The sequence below is a fragment of the Borostomias antarcticus genome (genome assembly GCF_949987555.1).
Source record: "Borostomias antarcticus genome assembly, chromosome: 1".
NCBI classification, from domain to species: domain Eukaryota; kingdom Metazoa; phylum Chordata; class Actinopteri; order Stomiiformes; family Stomiidae; genus Borostomias; species Borostomias antarcticus.
In genome coordinates this window covers 50,282,955-50,298,798 of record NC_140234.1, presented here as the reverse complement: position 1 = coordinate 50,298,798, position 15,844 = coordinate 50,282,955, and the positions used below count along the sequence as shown (strand labels likewise).

Here is a 15,844-nt window from a genome sequence, read left to right as displayed (position 1 = left end):
AGATATAAAACTGATAAGAACACTGCACTTGATCTTAGTCAAAAGGCAGAGAAGCGATTTATATCAGTTTTCTTGTCAATATAGCACCAAAGTGTCACTGCTACCGTCAGGAAAAAGGTACAGCAACCACAGGGCGGGCACGGAGAGACTCACGAAGAGTTTCTTCCCCCAGGCCATCCAGCACCTGAATGAGACTAGCTAGTACAGTGTCACTATGTCTAGTGTACATACTGTCAGTATCTAGTATAATAGGCTACATACTGTATAGACCGTTTACCCCCCAACCTTGGATTATTTATAGATATACATAATATACCCATGTCTTTATTTGTATAAATGGTATAACCCCCCGGGATTATTTATATTTATAGTATGCACATAATACTTTTATGTTTTATTTGTATAGTTTTGTGTTATTTGTAATGTTTTAGCATTTGTTTTAGCTGATGTTTGAGCACATCACTGACCCGGCAGTAACACTTCACTGTAAATTGTGCACTATATTAATGTGACAAATAAAATCTGAATCTACTCAGGACAAAAAAAAGGCACAGGTCATAGGAAAAATGTTGGGTCCTAGTCATAATACAAAGCCCAGCCCTGTCAATGCACAGACTGAGACATGAATAGAAAGTCAATCAAAGTTCAAATCTATTCACTGTGAGTAGGCCTATTCAAAGTCATATTTACAGAATGACAACGATATACAACAACCATGGCACTAGAAAACCAAAATAGATGTTTTTGTCTGAGACGTGCTTCTACATTGATACTGTACATTTCAACAGCATTCTACAACATACTTGAGCTTTACCATCCATTCTCCAGGTGAGAAAAAAAAGTGGTTGAAAAATCCTTTGTGACCTAGAGGTTGGGAACTGAGTGTAATGCTTCAGGTAAATTCAGGCCATAAGCTTTGCTTTGAACCAAAAATTATTATTGAAGTCATATCCGCTGAAATGACAAACTCAACAGCAAGAGAAAGCAGCTCGCTAGCATTGTCTCTCCGCTTCCATTGCTCTCTCTGCTCCTCTCTCTTATCCTCCAGGATGTCAGAAGGCAGCGCCTCATATTTGCAGCCCCGTCCCACACCAGGAGCTCAGCCTGGGGTGAGCAGCAGCTGGAGGTGTACCTCACCCATAGGGGCTGCTGGCCTGCCCTCCTGACCCACTCAGACACATTCATAGGGGGGTCACCTTGTTCCAAAGTGGGCCCCCCCAGCTCTGGACCAGCTGTGGGGCTGTGCAGCAAGGTGAGGGTGCCCTGGCCCTGGTGGAGCTGCAGGGATGCAAGGCCAGAGCGCCCCCTGTCTGTGATAGTCAGATCTACACTCCAGCTGGAGCCTGTGCACTGAGGTGGGCAGGTTTGTTCCACGGTCATGGGAGAGCAGGATGGGGGGGACATGTCAAGATCCTGGGGGGTGGAGAAAGACAGGAAGTGATGCCAGAGATAATGCATAGGCAATTACCTTCACAAAGCACATTATTTTGTGAAAGATTAATAAGTTGAACAATGTGTACTGTAATTGTAATTGTTATGTTCTTGTCCTGTTAAATATCTAACGTAGATCTTTTATAATTCATCATGATCAGTTTGTTCTGGTTGAATCCACAGCTAAATTAAAAAAAAGTCCTATATTGTATGCTACTCATTGTATCAACTCTTTAAAGAGCTCAATGTTCTTGCTCTTACTAGAGGAACAACAGTCAAGTGGACCACAGCGTAGTTTGAGTCTGCAGAGTCCAGAGCTTGCACCGTGAAGGTTAGTGTGACTGCTGCTCCTGCTTCTGCTGTTCCTGGGGTGTGGAGGTCCACCTGGTCTTTAAAAGACCCCCTCTCCCCCACATGGAACCTAATGAAACAACCAATGAATTAAATGAGTATTTAGCAACCACTGTCAGAGAACTACAACTCTAAAGACAATACAGTACTATGAAAGCACTTCATCCAGTTTGATATTTGGTATGACTTTCCAAAAACTCACCAATAAACATAGCTCTTACCGAATAGGTAACAGTGCTATATTTCAAATACTTTTTATTTCCATCTACTGTAGTTGTAGTATGACATTTTGGAACTCTTTTTGCCCCCACTCACTTGTGAGGACCCCTCTGGGAGAGGTATCCACGGTCGTCGGTGGCAGTCAGGGAAAAGAGGCGTGCGGGACCGTGGTTCTGTACATCAAAACGTATGGACGTCGTGTGACCAGGGACCAGGCGTGGGGCTGAGAGCACCTGAGAGGGAGGGAGAAAGAGAGTGTTTGAGATTCATTACCTACTACATCTACTAAACTGCTAGCTTCTGAACTGCTGTATAGAACAGCTATGTTTGCCAGTGAAGTGCCAGAGATGATTGCTCTCCAGTTTGTTCCCTACATTATAGCTTTGTTGTGTTTGTTGCTGTGTTTGTTAGTTGGGTGATGCATCTGTTATGACTGTTGGACTCTATACCATCTTTGCTAGTTGGGTGGTTGAGGTACCTGTATTTGTACATGAGTGGCCTGTATCATCTCTGTAGAGACCCTCTGTAGTCTGTTCCCCCTTCTGTCTCTGCCTGACATACGGACACAGAAGGGCTCTCTGGGAACTGAGTCCATCCTGCCCACAAGCTCCTCCCCAGATGCAGAGGAGGAGTTGAGCCACACCGTCTGCAGGCTCTCCCCATTGGCTCCAAGCAGAGACACGTGACTGACAGAGGCCTGCTCATTTAGCCGAAGACCTGTTACGACCAGTACGAGAAACATTGGCACGCCTGAAAAATCAAAACCAGATAATAATAAGAAATTAGTAGACTGCAACACATTTCATATAAAATTATATGTACAGGTGTATCTCAAAAATTAGAATATTGTGTCTATTATTTTCCGTAATTTAATTCAAACAGTGAAACTTTGATGTATTCTAGATCCATTACACAAAGTTAAATATTCCAACCCTTTTTTGTTTTAATCTTTATTATTGTACAGTATGTTCAGTATGTTCATTTATACACTCAATACTTGGTGGGGGCTATTTCAGCCTTGAAATATTTCACTACATGTGTAATGAATATATGAAAGTTTCACTTTTTGAATGAAATTCTGGAAAATAATGAACTTTCCAAAATATTCCAATTTTCTGAGATGCACCTGTAAATGGTGTCGACTGTTCAGTGTATCAAGAGTTGATGACCGTAACAGCCACACCTCCATACCTGCTAAGGGACTACCGTCCACTCTGGCCAGGCCTGGATGTGTTTCATTGGCCTCCACAGCAAAGTAGTACAGGAAGTCCACATTACTGTTACCTATGGGTATGACCATGTCCAATTACAGTTACATTTTGAAATTCAATATGCGGTATACAGAATTAGAATTAGGTTGTCTATTCAAATCTATTACAGTACATCTGGTCAATAAATAAAATGGTCAATAATATTTTTTTAAATATATAAACATAATAATTACTAATTAAAAAAAAGTTGTGGTCATCAAAGTAATGGTCTGGTGGTTTAAAAAGTACAATACCGTGTAATATATAAAATATAAACCATTACGTTTGTTTATATCTCTCTTCTGTGAATGAGACCTTATGGTGTGTTCCAGGCAACCCGTAACCCGTGTTTTTCCAACCTTCTACTTGTGAAAATGCACTGGAATGGCAGTCAAACCCGTAACTTCCCACCCGTGAACTCGTACCAGATCGATGTACTCCCAGTTGCGCTCTCTGACCCATATGAGTACAGTGACATAACTTTAGAGCAACGTAAAGTAAATTTGTACGTTGTAATCAAAATAATACAAACGATTATGCACTACAATCTGCTATGTGTATGTAATTATTCCCAAATATGTTGACGACAAGAGATAGCTAGTGATAGCTAGCTAACGTTAAGGTAAACCTGAATTTGACCATGCGGCGAAAAGTCGATGATGTCAATAAATAAAATTATGTAACGTACGATTTCTTAGCATAGCGAAATTAGGCATACAATGTTTAGCTTGCCAGCTCTGACAGTGTGCCAAATCTCAAGCTTTTGCCATATTGGCTTACATTTATCCAGAATTCCAGACACTCAGACAGTTTGCCTGGAACGCTATGAAGTCGAGTCGTGACTTGAAGTCGTAACTTATGGGCTCAAAATCCTATCTGGAACGCGGCATTAGCCCAGGGGCGCTAGATTCTCAGTCCTTTCCAGTGCATTCAACAAAGCGAGAACATGACAACGGGATAGTAACGGTTAGCCAATCAAAAATATCTTATGGGGCTGAAGATATTGTCGCCCCGAGCCAATCAGCGTTCAATAAATAATATTTCCCCAAGCTGGACTGCATTTTCTCTCACGCCCTCAAACACGGTAAGTTGAGGCTGCTTGATGCCGTCTCACTATTTAGCAATGATGATGAAATAGTACTTGTCGTTGTAAAATAATGTGTTAGTTAGCTACCTTTTCTAAGATTTGTGTAGCTTATTGTCATAAAAACTGTAAGGTTCTTTATTATGATCTCCATGTCTGATAAATGGATGAGCAAGGTGATGCTTGCTCATGTTAGTTAACAAGTGCTAGCTAGTAACATTAGCTATGCTAGTTAGTGCAACACGAAAATCAAGCTATTGGGACTCTGGCTTGACAGTACTCTGTCTTGGTCCGACCTTATTGATATTGTTTGTAGAATGGGTGTAGCAGTAGCTGCGGTGAGAAATGTGCACCATTTCTTCCATCATCTTTGCAAAATCAAATTGTTTGCTCATTGGTTCTCTGTCATCTGGATTATTGCTCAGGGGTGTGGTGGTGATCTGCCTCTAAAAGCCTACTCAGTAAGTTACAAATAATACAAAATAAGGTAGCTTGATTGTGCTGCTCATCTAGGGCTAATGTGGCTGAAATGCATGTAAAACTAAATGACTGAGTGTGGAGAAAAGGTTGCCAGCCAATGTGCTTGTTTTCTTTCATAAGGTCATTCACACCCACACACCTGAATTCATGTTTAAGACAATAAAATACTGTATTGTTCAAATACATACGCATGCTACCAGAGAGGCCACCAGAGGGCAGATGACTACCTAGAACAAACTCTTTGAAAAACAGTCTATTACAGGGCTGTGATGGCATGGAACAGTTTTCGAAGTGGCATCCGTTTAATTAGTGGTAAGGCTTGTTTAAAAAAATAAATAAAAAAAGACAGAGTATTTGAGTTACGTGCAGTCTGACTTCAGAAACTTGTTTTGTCAGGTTTGTTATTCATAGTCATTCTAGTCAAAAAGCTTGTTCAATAACATTCAACATAACAGTTGCAAATTTGCTTTTTCAATTAAATCAAGTTAAATTCAGTTCTCCCACCCCATTTGTCTTTGTAAATAGGGGAATGTATACAGGGAAATGTTGCATTTTTTCTTTATTATTTTCTCAGAATGCACCAGAATGCTTGATTTACATGTGATAATCACAAAAAATATTATGGAGGGGGGGGGGGGGCAGGCCCCCAGACCTCCCTACAGGGGTTTGATTTCAAAACTTTCAGCCCCACCTACTATTTTTTTCACCAGCCGCCACTGTACTGTAGCCTTATCTCTAGGGCTGTCTTCGACTCAGGATTTTGTGATTCGACTCAGACTTGGTGTTCAAAGCGACGCGTCGAATCGTCGATGTGTTTTTTCTCTTTCTCCTGGCTATCAGAAAATCACTTGACATCAAGTTTCCGTGATTATTTTGGTTAGGCCTATATTGGTAGCCTATAGAAACAATCAATTGTTGCCAAGGCACATTTCTGAGTAGGTTAGGGTATTTGAAATCAACGAGAATGACAGTTACATAATTACAGCATTTTAAATAGCTAGAATAGCCTGGCTATCGGTTTGTGGAATAAGATGGAGGGATGCTTCATTTTGTTCAATCTTTTTCTGAACGAACTTTCGTCCATTTAGGTTATGCTTGAATAGCCTTTATTGGGCTATTTTACCTTGATTGGTGTTTATTATTTTCCGTTGAACAAAAAAGTAGAATAAAGTTTCAAAATAAATTATTAGCCTTGCTCATATTTCCGCTCCTCTAAAATCCTCTCCGCTGCCTCCGAATGTGTTTGATAGCTTGTTTCAAGTGCAGCCCATCCCTCTTTCTTGCATTGTCCATAGTTTGGACCACTAATAATCGAGATAATTAATAGACAGGTTATCAATATCTTAAACATTTTGTCTTCATATCCATTTTGTGTCATGTCGGGAGATTCGTTCCCCCCCATATGTCTAGGCTGAGGGGAGACCGCCGGAGTCGGGAGAGCTGTGAAACTTTCAACTCAAAATTGCAGGCTGCACAATAAAATACACCTGTTTTCTTGTTAAACATGAATCATCTAGCATTGTCCATCTACTTCGGATGCCCCATGTTTTTATACAGTTTCACATATCCTACATTAGGGTTGGGCAATTTGACGATAGTCTCCTCAACTGCGCATTTGAATGCTTGCGCGAATCGGCTCATACGTTGGGCAGCAGTCAACAAGGAAATGTTTTGGCTGTCACTAAAGCATTTTCACAGACGTTAGAGCTCAAGCTGTCTATGGGAGACCCTATTTTTACCATTGGATATACAAGAAGATTGATTTAGGAAAGCAGTGTGATATTCCATTTGGGAAATGCACGTGATTGCTGGCGCATAGTAGGCTAGGCTAGCGGAGGGGAGAGGGGCTCCCTGCCTTCTTCCCTCTGCTATATCAGTCTTAACTCTTCTTTTACAGCCCAACAAATAGCTACGGTAATAGCCTAGGTCTAAAACCAATGATTGGCCTGTCCTTGATCTGTCCACCTCCTAGTCCTTGACAGTGGAGCAGAAATCGACTTAAAGAATCTCTGTCGACTTAAGGGTCTCCGACTGATGCTTCGACGCGTCGACTTTCAGGGGGCAGCCCTACTTATCTCACTGTATCTTATCTAGTCCTGCAGCTCTCTATCTGTCTCTTGTGTTTCACCACTGTAGTGACGTGTTTTACCTATGGCATTAAAGGTGACGTGTCCGTCAGCCATAGTGGTGATGTACCACTGGCCTGGGTCAATAGGGGACAGCAGACTGATCCGATACAGACCCTGGAAGCGCTCCAGCTCTGCCAGAGGACCTGGCTGATCCAACAGAGACTGACTACGACCTAGGAAAGAGGGATATGGTGTGACTAGTTTGTTCACATGTTCTGTGTGTGTGTGTGCGTATGTGTGTGTTTAAGGGAGGCAGAGTGTTAAATGCATGGTGTGTGTGTGTGTATGTGTACTGTACATCTCCCTTACTGCACCTGTTGGACTGGTGAGTATACAATCCTTCACAGCTCCAGTGAGGTGCAGGGTCACACTCTTCACTGCACTGTCCACTCTGAAGGAGTAGGGAGATGAGTCACTGTCACTCTCCACATGCAGGAGAGTCACCTGCAGAGGGAGACAGAGAGCCTTATACTACAGTATACCACTTCACAAGCAACAATGGCCACATGTTGGTTATTACTGATAAAAGACATTGTTATTGAAGTGATAAACTGATACTAAGAGTATGCATCTGAACCTAGTTTTCCATAGAAAAGACAGTGTAGAACCTATAAGTGGTCCATAGTTAATATGTGAAATAAGAGTATTGCGTTAGCAGCATGGTAAAAGAAACAGCTCCTATAGCACTACCTTGTCAGCGGCAGTGTTGTCCTCCACTACGGTGGACACTCGGTGAATGTCTAAGTTGGTGGTGAAGATGGTCAGGCCTCCGGACAGGGAGGACAACGAAGAGTAGAGAGAGAAGCGGTCAGGGGACAGGGTCTCCCTCCTCCCCCTGCCCCTCATCATGTGACTGGGGTCTTCGGTGAGGAGGAAGGTCACCTAGGTAGCAGAGCGGAGACAACAGGTAACGCCACAGAAATAGAAAGTCTTCTGCTACTCTATGTCTTGCTTTTTCTTTTAATGCTTTTAATGTCTCATGTAAAGCACCTTGAATTGCCCTGTGGCTGAAATCTGCTATATAAATAAACTTGCCTTGCCTTGCCTTGCCTTACTCATAAGCATTGTGTATGTGGATACATATAAACAATAATGTATTGGAGTGACCACATGACTTATTTGTATACCATGTATGTGACTACATATGAAATTCTCTTCATATCTGTTGATATGTGAACTAGAGAGAGCCTAACCTTGCATTGTTTCTCCAGTGTGAGGGCCTTTACTGCACCATACAGGTGGACATCTTTGGGGGAAGCGTCTGTGAATACAAAGATCTCGGACAGGGGTGGGCTATGAGTGAGGGCCAGCTGGAACAGAAAAACAAACACATTTTTGATGAATAAATAAATTCAAGATGATAAAATATTTTGCACTTTGAGAATCCTCTTGCCGAATGACCTGATGGTTGCAAAGCAATGCAATATTATGTATATATCATGTCTATGCTCCTTTAGCCCTGAAATCGCTTCATACTTGGATGGCAGAGAGGCACATCTCTGGTTCGTCTCCTCCTCCCAGAGCCATCAAGCTCTCCATGTACATCATGAACTGGTCTGGATCCTCTGTCTCAAACACCGGGCCTACCTCTGCAACAACACAGGTAAACCTGGGTCAAAATATTTCTTTCAATTACTTACCTGTGTTTAATAGTTCTTATCGAGCACAAAAAATACAAACTCCACCCATCTGATATGCCAGGCAGACTCAAGCAAACACTAAAGAAATGTAAAGGATTTCAAATCGTATTTTGACCCAGCTAAACACAATTGTCATTCCACACACACTTTATTACTCATACTTCCTTTATAATTATGTAACAAACAAATACAGCATTTGGTGAGTGCATTTAGACAGCAGTTATGACACTCTTAATAAAGAAATAATATGCACTGGCATAGTGACTCGGGCAACTCAGGGTTTCAGCAGTCATGTCCGCCCCCTCACCTGGGTCGTGGAAGGGCACCAGCAGGAAGGTACCAGGCTGCCCAAGGCCAGGGGTCTTGGTACGGGTCTGAATGATGGAGTTTGCACGCAGACGGGCAGCGGTGATCTCCTCAAACATGCTGCCAGTGGTGTCTATGACAAACACCAGAGCTGGGCGCTGCTTCACACTGAAGAGTCTGTCCACATGAGAGCAGAGGTCAGCGGATGGATATTGTTAATTTCCAGTCTCCATAGTATAGAAACAAAGCACTATTCTTATATATTGTTATATTATATATTATATATATATATATATTTTATATATATATTATATATACATAAAATGGCAGCAGCATTCTTACAATACATATTTCTACTATTTATACTCTTACTGGCTATTACAGTTATATTTCCACTATTACTACTGTTATTGGCTTTTACGGCGATATTTCTATTATTTCTTACTGATACTATTCCTTCTTAGTCAGACATTGTGTGTACAGAGACTTTACCGGAGGAAGCCTTTTGGGCCCAAATGGTCTCTGAGGTCTCTCAGCACAGTTATGGTTGCTGCGGTAGCAAGGCGCGTCGCCTCGCCGTGCAGGTAGTGGTGGGGGGAAAAGACGGGGGAGTTGCTGTCCTTGTTGATGCCCCCCCTGGCACCCTGATGGCGACTGCTGTCCAAAATCCCCCCATGACTGCACTTGCCTGGAAAACACAGTACAGTATACAGTAATTAACTAGACTACATGGATGGATTCAAGGCTAGTGAATGTAACATGCCATTTGAATATAACTTACCTCCTTCTGTTATTAATTTTACAAACGGAAAACACAAACTACACTGACATTTATCATATTTCATGATACATAGAATAAGTTAGAACAATAAATGTAATTTATTGTAATTTATAACAATTTTAAAGTCTTGGCCATAGATCAGTACTAAGTAGTGTAACAGGAGGACATGTCTATTAGTCAGCGGGTTTGTTTGTCATATGTGGTTTGTGACATATGACCTTGTGGTTTGGGGGGACTGCTGCTGAAGTAGCCAGTGGTGAGCAGTTGAGAGTGCTGTTGAGCCTGGCTCAGCCTGGGCAGCAGGTTGTCTCTACAGGTAGTGCTGTAGCATTCCATGCAGGTCTGGGTGTCCTCTGTCGGAACAGGAAAGGAAAGGCATCTGTGACTTTAAGCCTGATTCAATTGAATTGAAACCTTTATTGCCCCAGAGGGGGACTTGTTTAGTACACGTCAAGCATACATAAAACATTAAAATGTACGCCCATGACCAACAACGCAATGTCACCAACCACTTGTGGTTGTGGTTGGATTCAACAACATTGTGGAGTGTTCATAAACAAACCATCCTCTTGTATACTGGACTAAAATGTTTAAACATAAACAAATGATTGCTACATTATGCCATCTGAACATGTTGCAATATAACGTATCATAAGCATAATAATTATGACACTTCCAAAGTTTGCAGAAAATTGCAGATATGTAAATGTGGGTCTGGGTGTGGTGAATGTAATTGAAGTGTGAACTGACCTGTGGCTACAGGAAAGGCAGGTTCCTCAGAGTTGAGAAGGTGGCGGTAGGGAGAACGTTGGCCCATCTCCACCCAGTTACTGTGGCTGTAGAAGTCCTGCATCACAAGATGTGATCTTGTTCAGTTAGCGCCAGCCATTTAAGTCTGATTCAACCCATTTAGGTTCTTGATATTTTGATTGGCCACATGGTAGGCTATTTGCATATAACATTTTATTATTTTTTTATTTTTTTATTTTTATCTCATGATTGTATAACCTACTTATCAATCTTTTCCATAGCTTGCTGTACCTGTAGAGAGTGGAAGAGCTGGCCCAGACTATGGCGGGCCCCCTGGTACTCCTTGGCCCGCACTGATAGCAGGGTCTGGGCCCAGAATTGACGCAGCATCATCATGGCGTCATCGACACGCTCCGAGTCAAAATGGTACACCGGGTCAGAGCGCGTGGAGCTCAGGAAGTCCATGGCTGCGTTGGACTTCACTACTTCTCCTACGGCTCGCCAGAATCCACGACCCAGGCCAGACTAAGAGGGAAAAGGTTGACACCATAGTCATCACCATTATAATGTGTGTTTTGAATGTCTGTTTACTAGTGTGCGTGAGTGAGTGTGTGTGTGTGTGTACCTTTTCAGTTTGAGTACATGCAAGCATAATGTATTTGTACTGTAACTGTACATGTGTGTGTGTGCGTGCGTGCGTGCGCGCGCGCGAGTGAGTGAGTAAGTAAACACCTTTACCTGCTCCTGTGTGTGGTCATGCTGGTGAGTGTTGATGCTGCTCATTGTCTCTAGGGTGATGTTTAGGATGGCCTGCTCAGTAATGTACTGATGTGTGTAGGAGTCCCAGGAAAGGGTTAACACACGGGACCAAAAGTTGGGCAGAAATGCCCTACAGTATGGCAGTGCCAGTAGCAGGTAAACCAGTATGTGTAGGTTGATGCCCACCCGAACCCCACTTTTTCCCGTATTCTGTGACATCACTTCCTGGATACAGGTTGGAGAGAGGAGACCATCACCTGTGAAGAGAGGGAGAATTGTTTCCATCAGACTTTAAGCTTTGGTTTTATGGTTTTTGATTTTGTTCATAATACAACAGACATTATATGCATATACTTAAATGCATATACATTTCAAATAATAAAATCAACACATTGAGAATAGCAAGTGCAACAGGCAGTTGGGAGAGGCAGTCACAACTTTGAGACAGAGTAAACTATGTGCAGTCAATTACAGTCCTTGGTTGATGAGGGACGTGAGGAAGGGGATCGGAGATCTCTTATACCGGTCGGTGCGTGCCCGTGGGACGACCAGTTTGTCCCCGTTCCGAGAGTGTCTTCCTGTCACCTCTGCCCTAGTGAGTGGAAGCCAGGACCAGAACTGGGAGGTGAGGAGGGACTTGGCAAAGTCACAGCACAGTTTGGTCCTTCTGTCCTGTAAGGTGCTGAGGGAGAGGGTTTGCAGGGCCTTCTGATATCTGTCATACACCCTCCCAAGAATGATGCGGATGCAGATATACTGTACTGTATCAGTGGAAAAATTAACTCCATATATAATTTAAGATGTTAGCAACAAATAATTCAAACGTCATGGTAATAAAAAATAATAAAAAAAGAATAATAAAAAATTGCAAGTGTGTGTTCCCTTTGCTTCTGTATAAGGTTTTGATTTCATGTGGCAATGACGTTCATAACCCCATAGATACATTAATTATTGTGCTGCAGAGCAAATCTGGTGCACACAGTACAGTACATGTATCTGAGCTGAACATGTGGCTAGATGAGATGAAGAGTTAGTAAACATTCAACCACAAGACCCAAAGATGTCCTCGAGGCTGAGTATACTGTATGTCTTTTTTCTTTCTTTCTTTTTTTTTTTACTACATGCAATGAGTTAGTGTGGAAATGTGTGTGACAATTGGAACAGGAAGATGTGTTACTTGAACCATGTGGTCATTGGTCTGTGGGCCACAAAAACACAATCTGGGCCAGAAAAACAATTATACAATTAAAATTGTCATTGTGTTTCTGGGGCACTGAATGAACTCCTGTGAACATTGTCTAGCTGCAAAGAGTATGAGTGGGAACTAGTTTCATATCTCAAACCCCTCACTGAAATGTTTAAGCTCACTTCCTGAATTGACTACTTAAATCATTAATTTTACTCATGCTACAGCAATAACACTTAAAAATATCAAATCATTTGAACAGTTTAAGGAAATGGACAGAGAATTAGTGAATTGAAAGAAGAAAAATTAAAAATATATAACAATAAAATACTCACATTTCCCCCCAAAAGATGTGCAGTGTCTACAATTTAAATTATGTGGATTGTGGGAGTTGACTAAACTGGATTGTTTTTGGGTAGCCCTTATAGAACTTTACAGTATGTTAACTAAAACTGTTGTCATCATCGTCATAGTAATAATGTAAACATGTTTTTGCTAATATCTGCTCTTACACAGGGTCTTTTAGTATGCTGTTAGTGCTACTGTACAGTAGTACTAGTACTAGTCAGGTATCACACATTAGCTCAGTACCAATATTACACATTTTCTCTCACCTCTGTTCATCCCGAGTGTTTCTGAATCTTTGTTCTGTACTGTGCCTCTTGTTTTTCAGTGACTTTTCTAAGTTTCACATGTCTAATACACGTCTCACGTCTGGCATGCAGATATCAACACGTATATTTTCTCTTCACATGCAGACAAAATCACCACAGACCACAAAACTATTTCCGTTGATTGAGCTCCTCCTTGTCCTTGTCTGTATCACACAAGTATTGTGTCTTCATGTTTTGGTGTCCCTGGGCCCCTTAGCCTCAATAAATCCCTGGCGTGAAAAAAATTGTCACTTGGAGGAGAGTTAGGTTGACACTGAATGGTCCTGGGTGTGTAGTGAAGGGACATGTGTAAGGCTGGAGCTATCCCACCATGCACCCCCGTATCCCCCTCCTTGCGCCCCATTATTGCATGGTGCATTAACTCCCCACAATAAGGCTGCATACATTACCAGCCATGGTGTTCAACCCAAGGCCTACCCCCTCTCTCTCGATCATTCACTCTCTTTTTCTTCAAGTAAGAAAACCGTTGAGGCCGGGCCACTACAATGAACCACCCCCCATCATCACCACCCTTTCTCCTTTTCTAATGACTATAAGTAGAGGAGGGGGTGTGAGTAGGATGGAAGGGGGGAGATGGGGTCAGTTGCTAGCCAACGCTAGGTTCTGCGTTGCACTTCAGTCCGTTGGCCTGATTGTTGTAAGAAGAGATGGGGCAAAAGGGTTCTTAGTTCTAGGGCTTTTGTGTTTTATGGTTTTGACCACCAAAGGAAACAGTGATTAGCTCTGTTCCTCTGGCCCCTTGTGGGTGACATAAGATAATATAGAACAGTTTTTGGGTCAAAGACTACAATACAGTTTTTCTTCCACCAAAAAGATGTGGGAGAGAGGGTGTTTAGTTTGTTTAATTTGCACTCAAACAAAAGGATGAAAGAAAAATGACAGACCCAGAAGGGCAGTACAGATGTAGGTTTGAACTGATAGGGTTTGCTGAATACATCTTTTGACAAGATCACATGCATGTACTCTGATTATGAAAAATTAATTGCATGTGCCAGAACTTTCTTCAACTAAACAAAAATAAAACTGAAGTAACCCAGCTAGCAATCTGCCGCTGCCGATATCAGCCCGCCAGCGGATTCTGGGAGGCATATTGGCGGTGCTATAGCCGTCGGCAGGCCGCCAAGATTTTAACCCCCTCTGAGTAGCACATCAGCGCTGGGCTCATTTGAAGTCTAGCTCAGTAGGCCTAACCATGGTAAATTATGCCATAGAACTAGTCTGCTCCGGAGCAGGTTAACTGTCTTCAAATGATGATCATTCCTCACCACTTTCACTGTCTCCAAAATGAAAGTACATACATACATACATACATAGCAAGGGCGTAGGTTTGCGTATGGACGGTCGGGACATGTCCCTACCAACATTTAGGGAGGCCCAAATTGTCCCTACCAACATTTAAGCAACCTTGTTCGCATTATCTTTGGAGTGCAGATTAGATCATTTAGATGGCCTTCCCATAGTTTGGAAGGATAGAATTGGACGCTGACAGCAAGCCATACAGTTGTGATTCTGACAACCGTTCAGGTACATCCACCACAATGTCGCCTCCCCCTCAAAAGAGGATGAGGGATATCAGGAGCTCTGAAGAGGATGAGGGATATCAGGCCCTCTGAAGAGGATGAGGGATATCAGGAGCTTTTTCTCCGCAACTGTAAGTAACGTTAGCATTAGCTAGTTACTGGTAAACTAAGTATCTAACGTTAGGCATTAGCCACATGAAAACCAGCTAGGTTGGTGCTAGCTAACTTTACCTAAACTAACATCACTTGTCTTTCCATTGTGGCAAATTATCAACTGGTGATATAAGCTGGCTAGCTAGCGAACTGTTGGCTTCTATCATCCTGTAACATTAGGATAGCAGCAGCTATTACATTATTATACATTAGCGGCCCACCAGAGATTTAATTTAATGGGATATCACGGCATCCTCACAACTAATGACCGTTATAACGCTGCAGATAAGTTCATATATGGAAGGTATTGTGCATTTTATGACTAAAGCATGAAACTTTCAGAATATGATCTATACACACCAAGGATTAATTTCAGACGTAGAACCACTTCAGGAGGGACCTTTTACGGCGCTGCCAAAATGGTGGACGCTTCAGTCTATTTTGACTGCAGGGGGCATAAATAGTGGTGCTGTGGTGCTACAAGCATGAACATTGGGTCACTTAACAAGAAGCCACTTTAAATTTCAAGATGGCGACCATTTTTCAAGATGGCCGCCACCTTAGTGGAGTGGCAGATAAGCTCATATATAAGGTAGTTATTGTGCATTTTATGACTAAAGCATGAAACTTTCTCCGGTGTTTCTATACACCATGTTTCTACACACCATGAAGTTTGTTTTCAGATGTGGAACCACTTCAAGAGGGACTTCTGGAACATGTCAGATGTTGAACACATTTGCAAGGTTTTGGGGGGGGCAGCTGTCCTCACATATTTAATATTAATTTTTACCTCCGCCCTGATGGCGGCACGTCCCATGGCCATATCGCCATATCTGGAGATGGGAAGGTCACAGGGACGAAGGGTTCAGAATGATGCTCTCGAGCGCTCAAAAATAACTACAAAATTAATTCATGGGCAGAGGTCTGAGCACCATTTGTAGTTGTACTGTAAGAAACATGACCATTTAAACATTTCCCAAGTTTCATAATTTCTAACCCCTCAACCTACAACAGTTTTGTCCACCAGAGGGATCTGATGAGACCTCATCGTCAACAATGCGGTAAACACACTAGCATGACCCAAGACATGGTTCAATATGTGCAGGTTTATTTGGCGATATTGAAATGTCA

At 42.2% G+C, this 15,844-nt stretch overlaps 1 protein-coding gene across 1 annotated transcript; it reads right to left on the bottom strand.

Annotated features, from left to right (window-relative positions):
* Positions 1-945: 945 nt before the first annotated feature.
* Positions 946-13,383, bottom strand: vwa7 (von Willebrand factor A domain containing 7; the record flags this gene model as incomplete). Its single annotated transcript, XM_084436127.1, has 18 exons — positions 946-1,413; positions 1,693-1,852; positions 2,098-2,234; positions 2,480-2,751; positions 3,193-3,285; positions 6,965-7,117; positions 7,259-7,388; positions 7,635-7,826; positions 8,138-8,254; positions 8,421-8,533; positions 8,892-9,067; positions 9,383-9,578; positions 9,890-10,024; positions 10,422-10,518; positions 10,713-10,946; positions 11,160-11,405; positions 11,766-11,941; positions 13,350-13,383. The coding sequence occupies 18 exons, from the start codon at positions 13,381-13,383 to the stop codon at positions 946-948; spliced, it is 3,129 nt and encodes a 1,042-aa protein (XP_084292253.1).
* Positions 13,384-15,844: the final 2,461 nt, after the last annotated feature.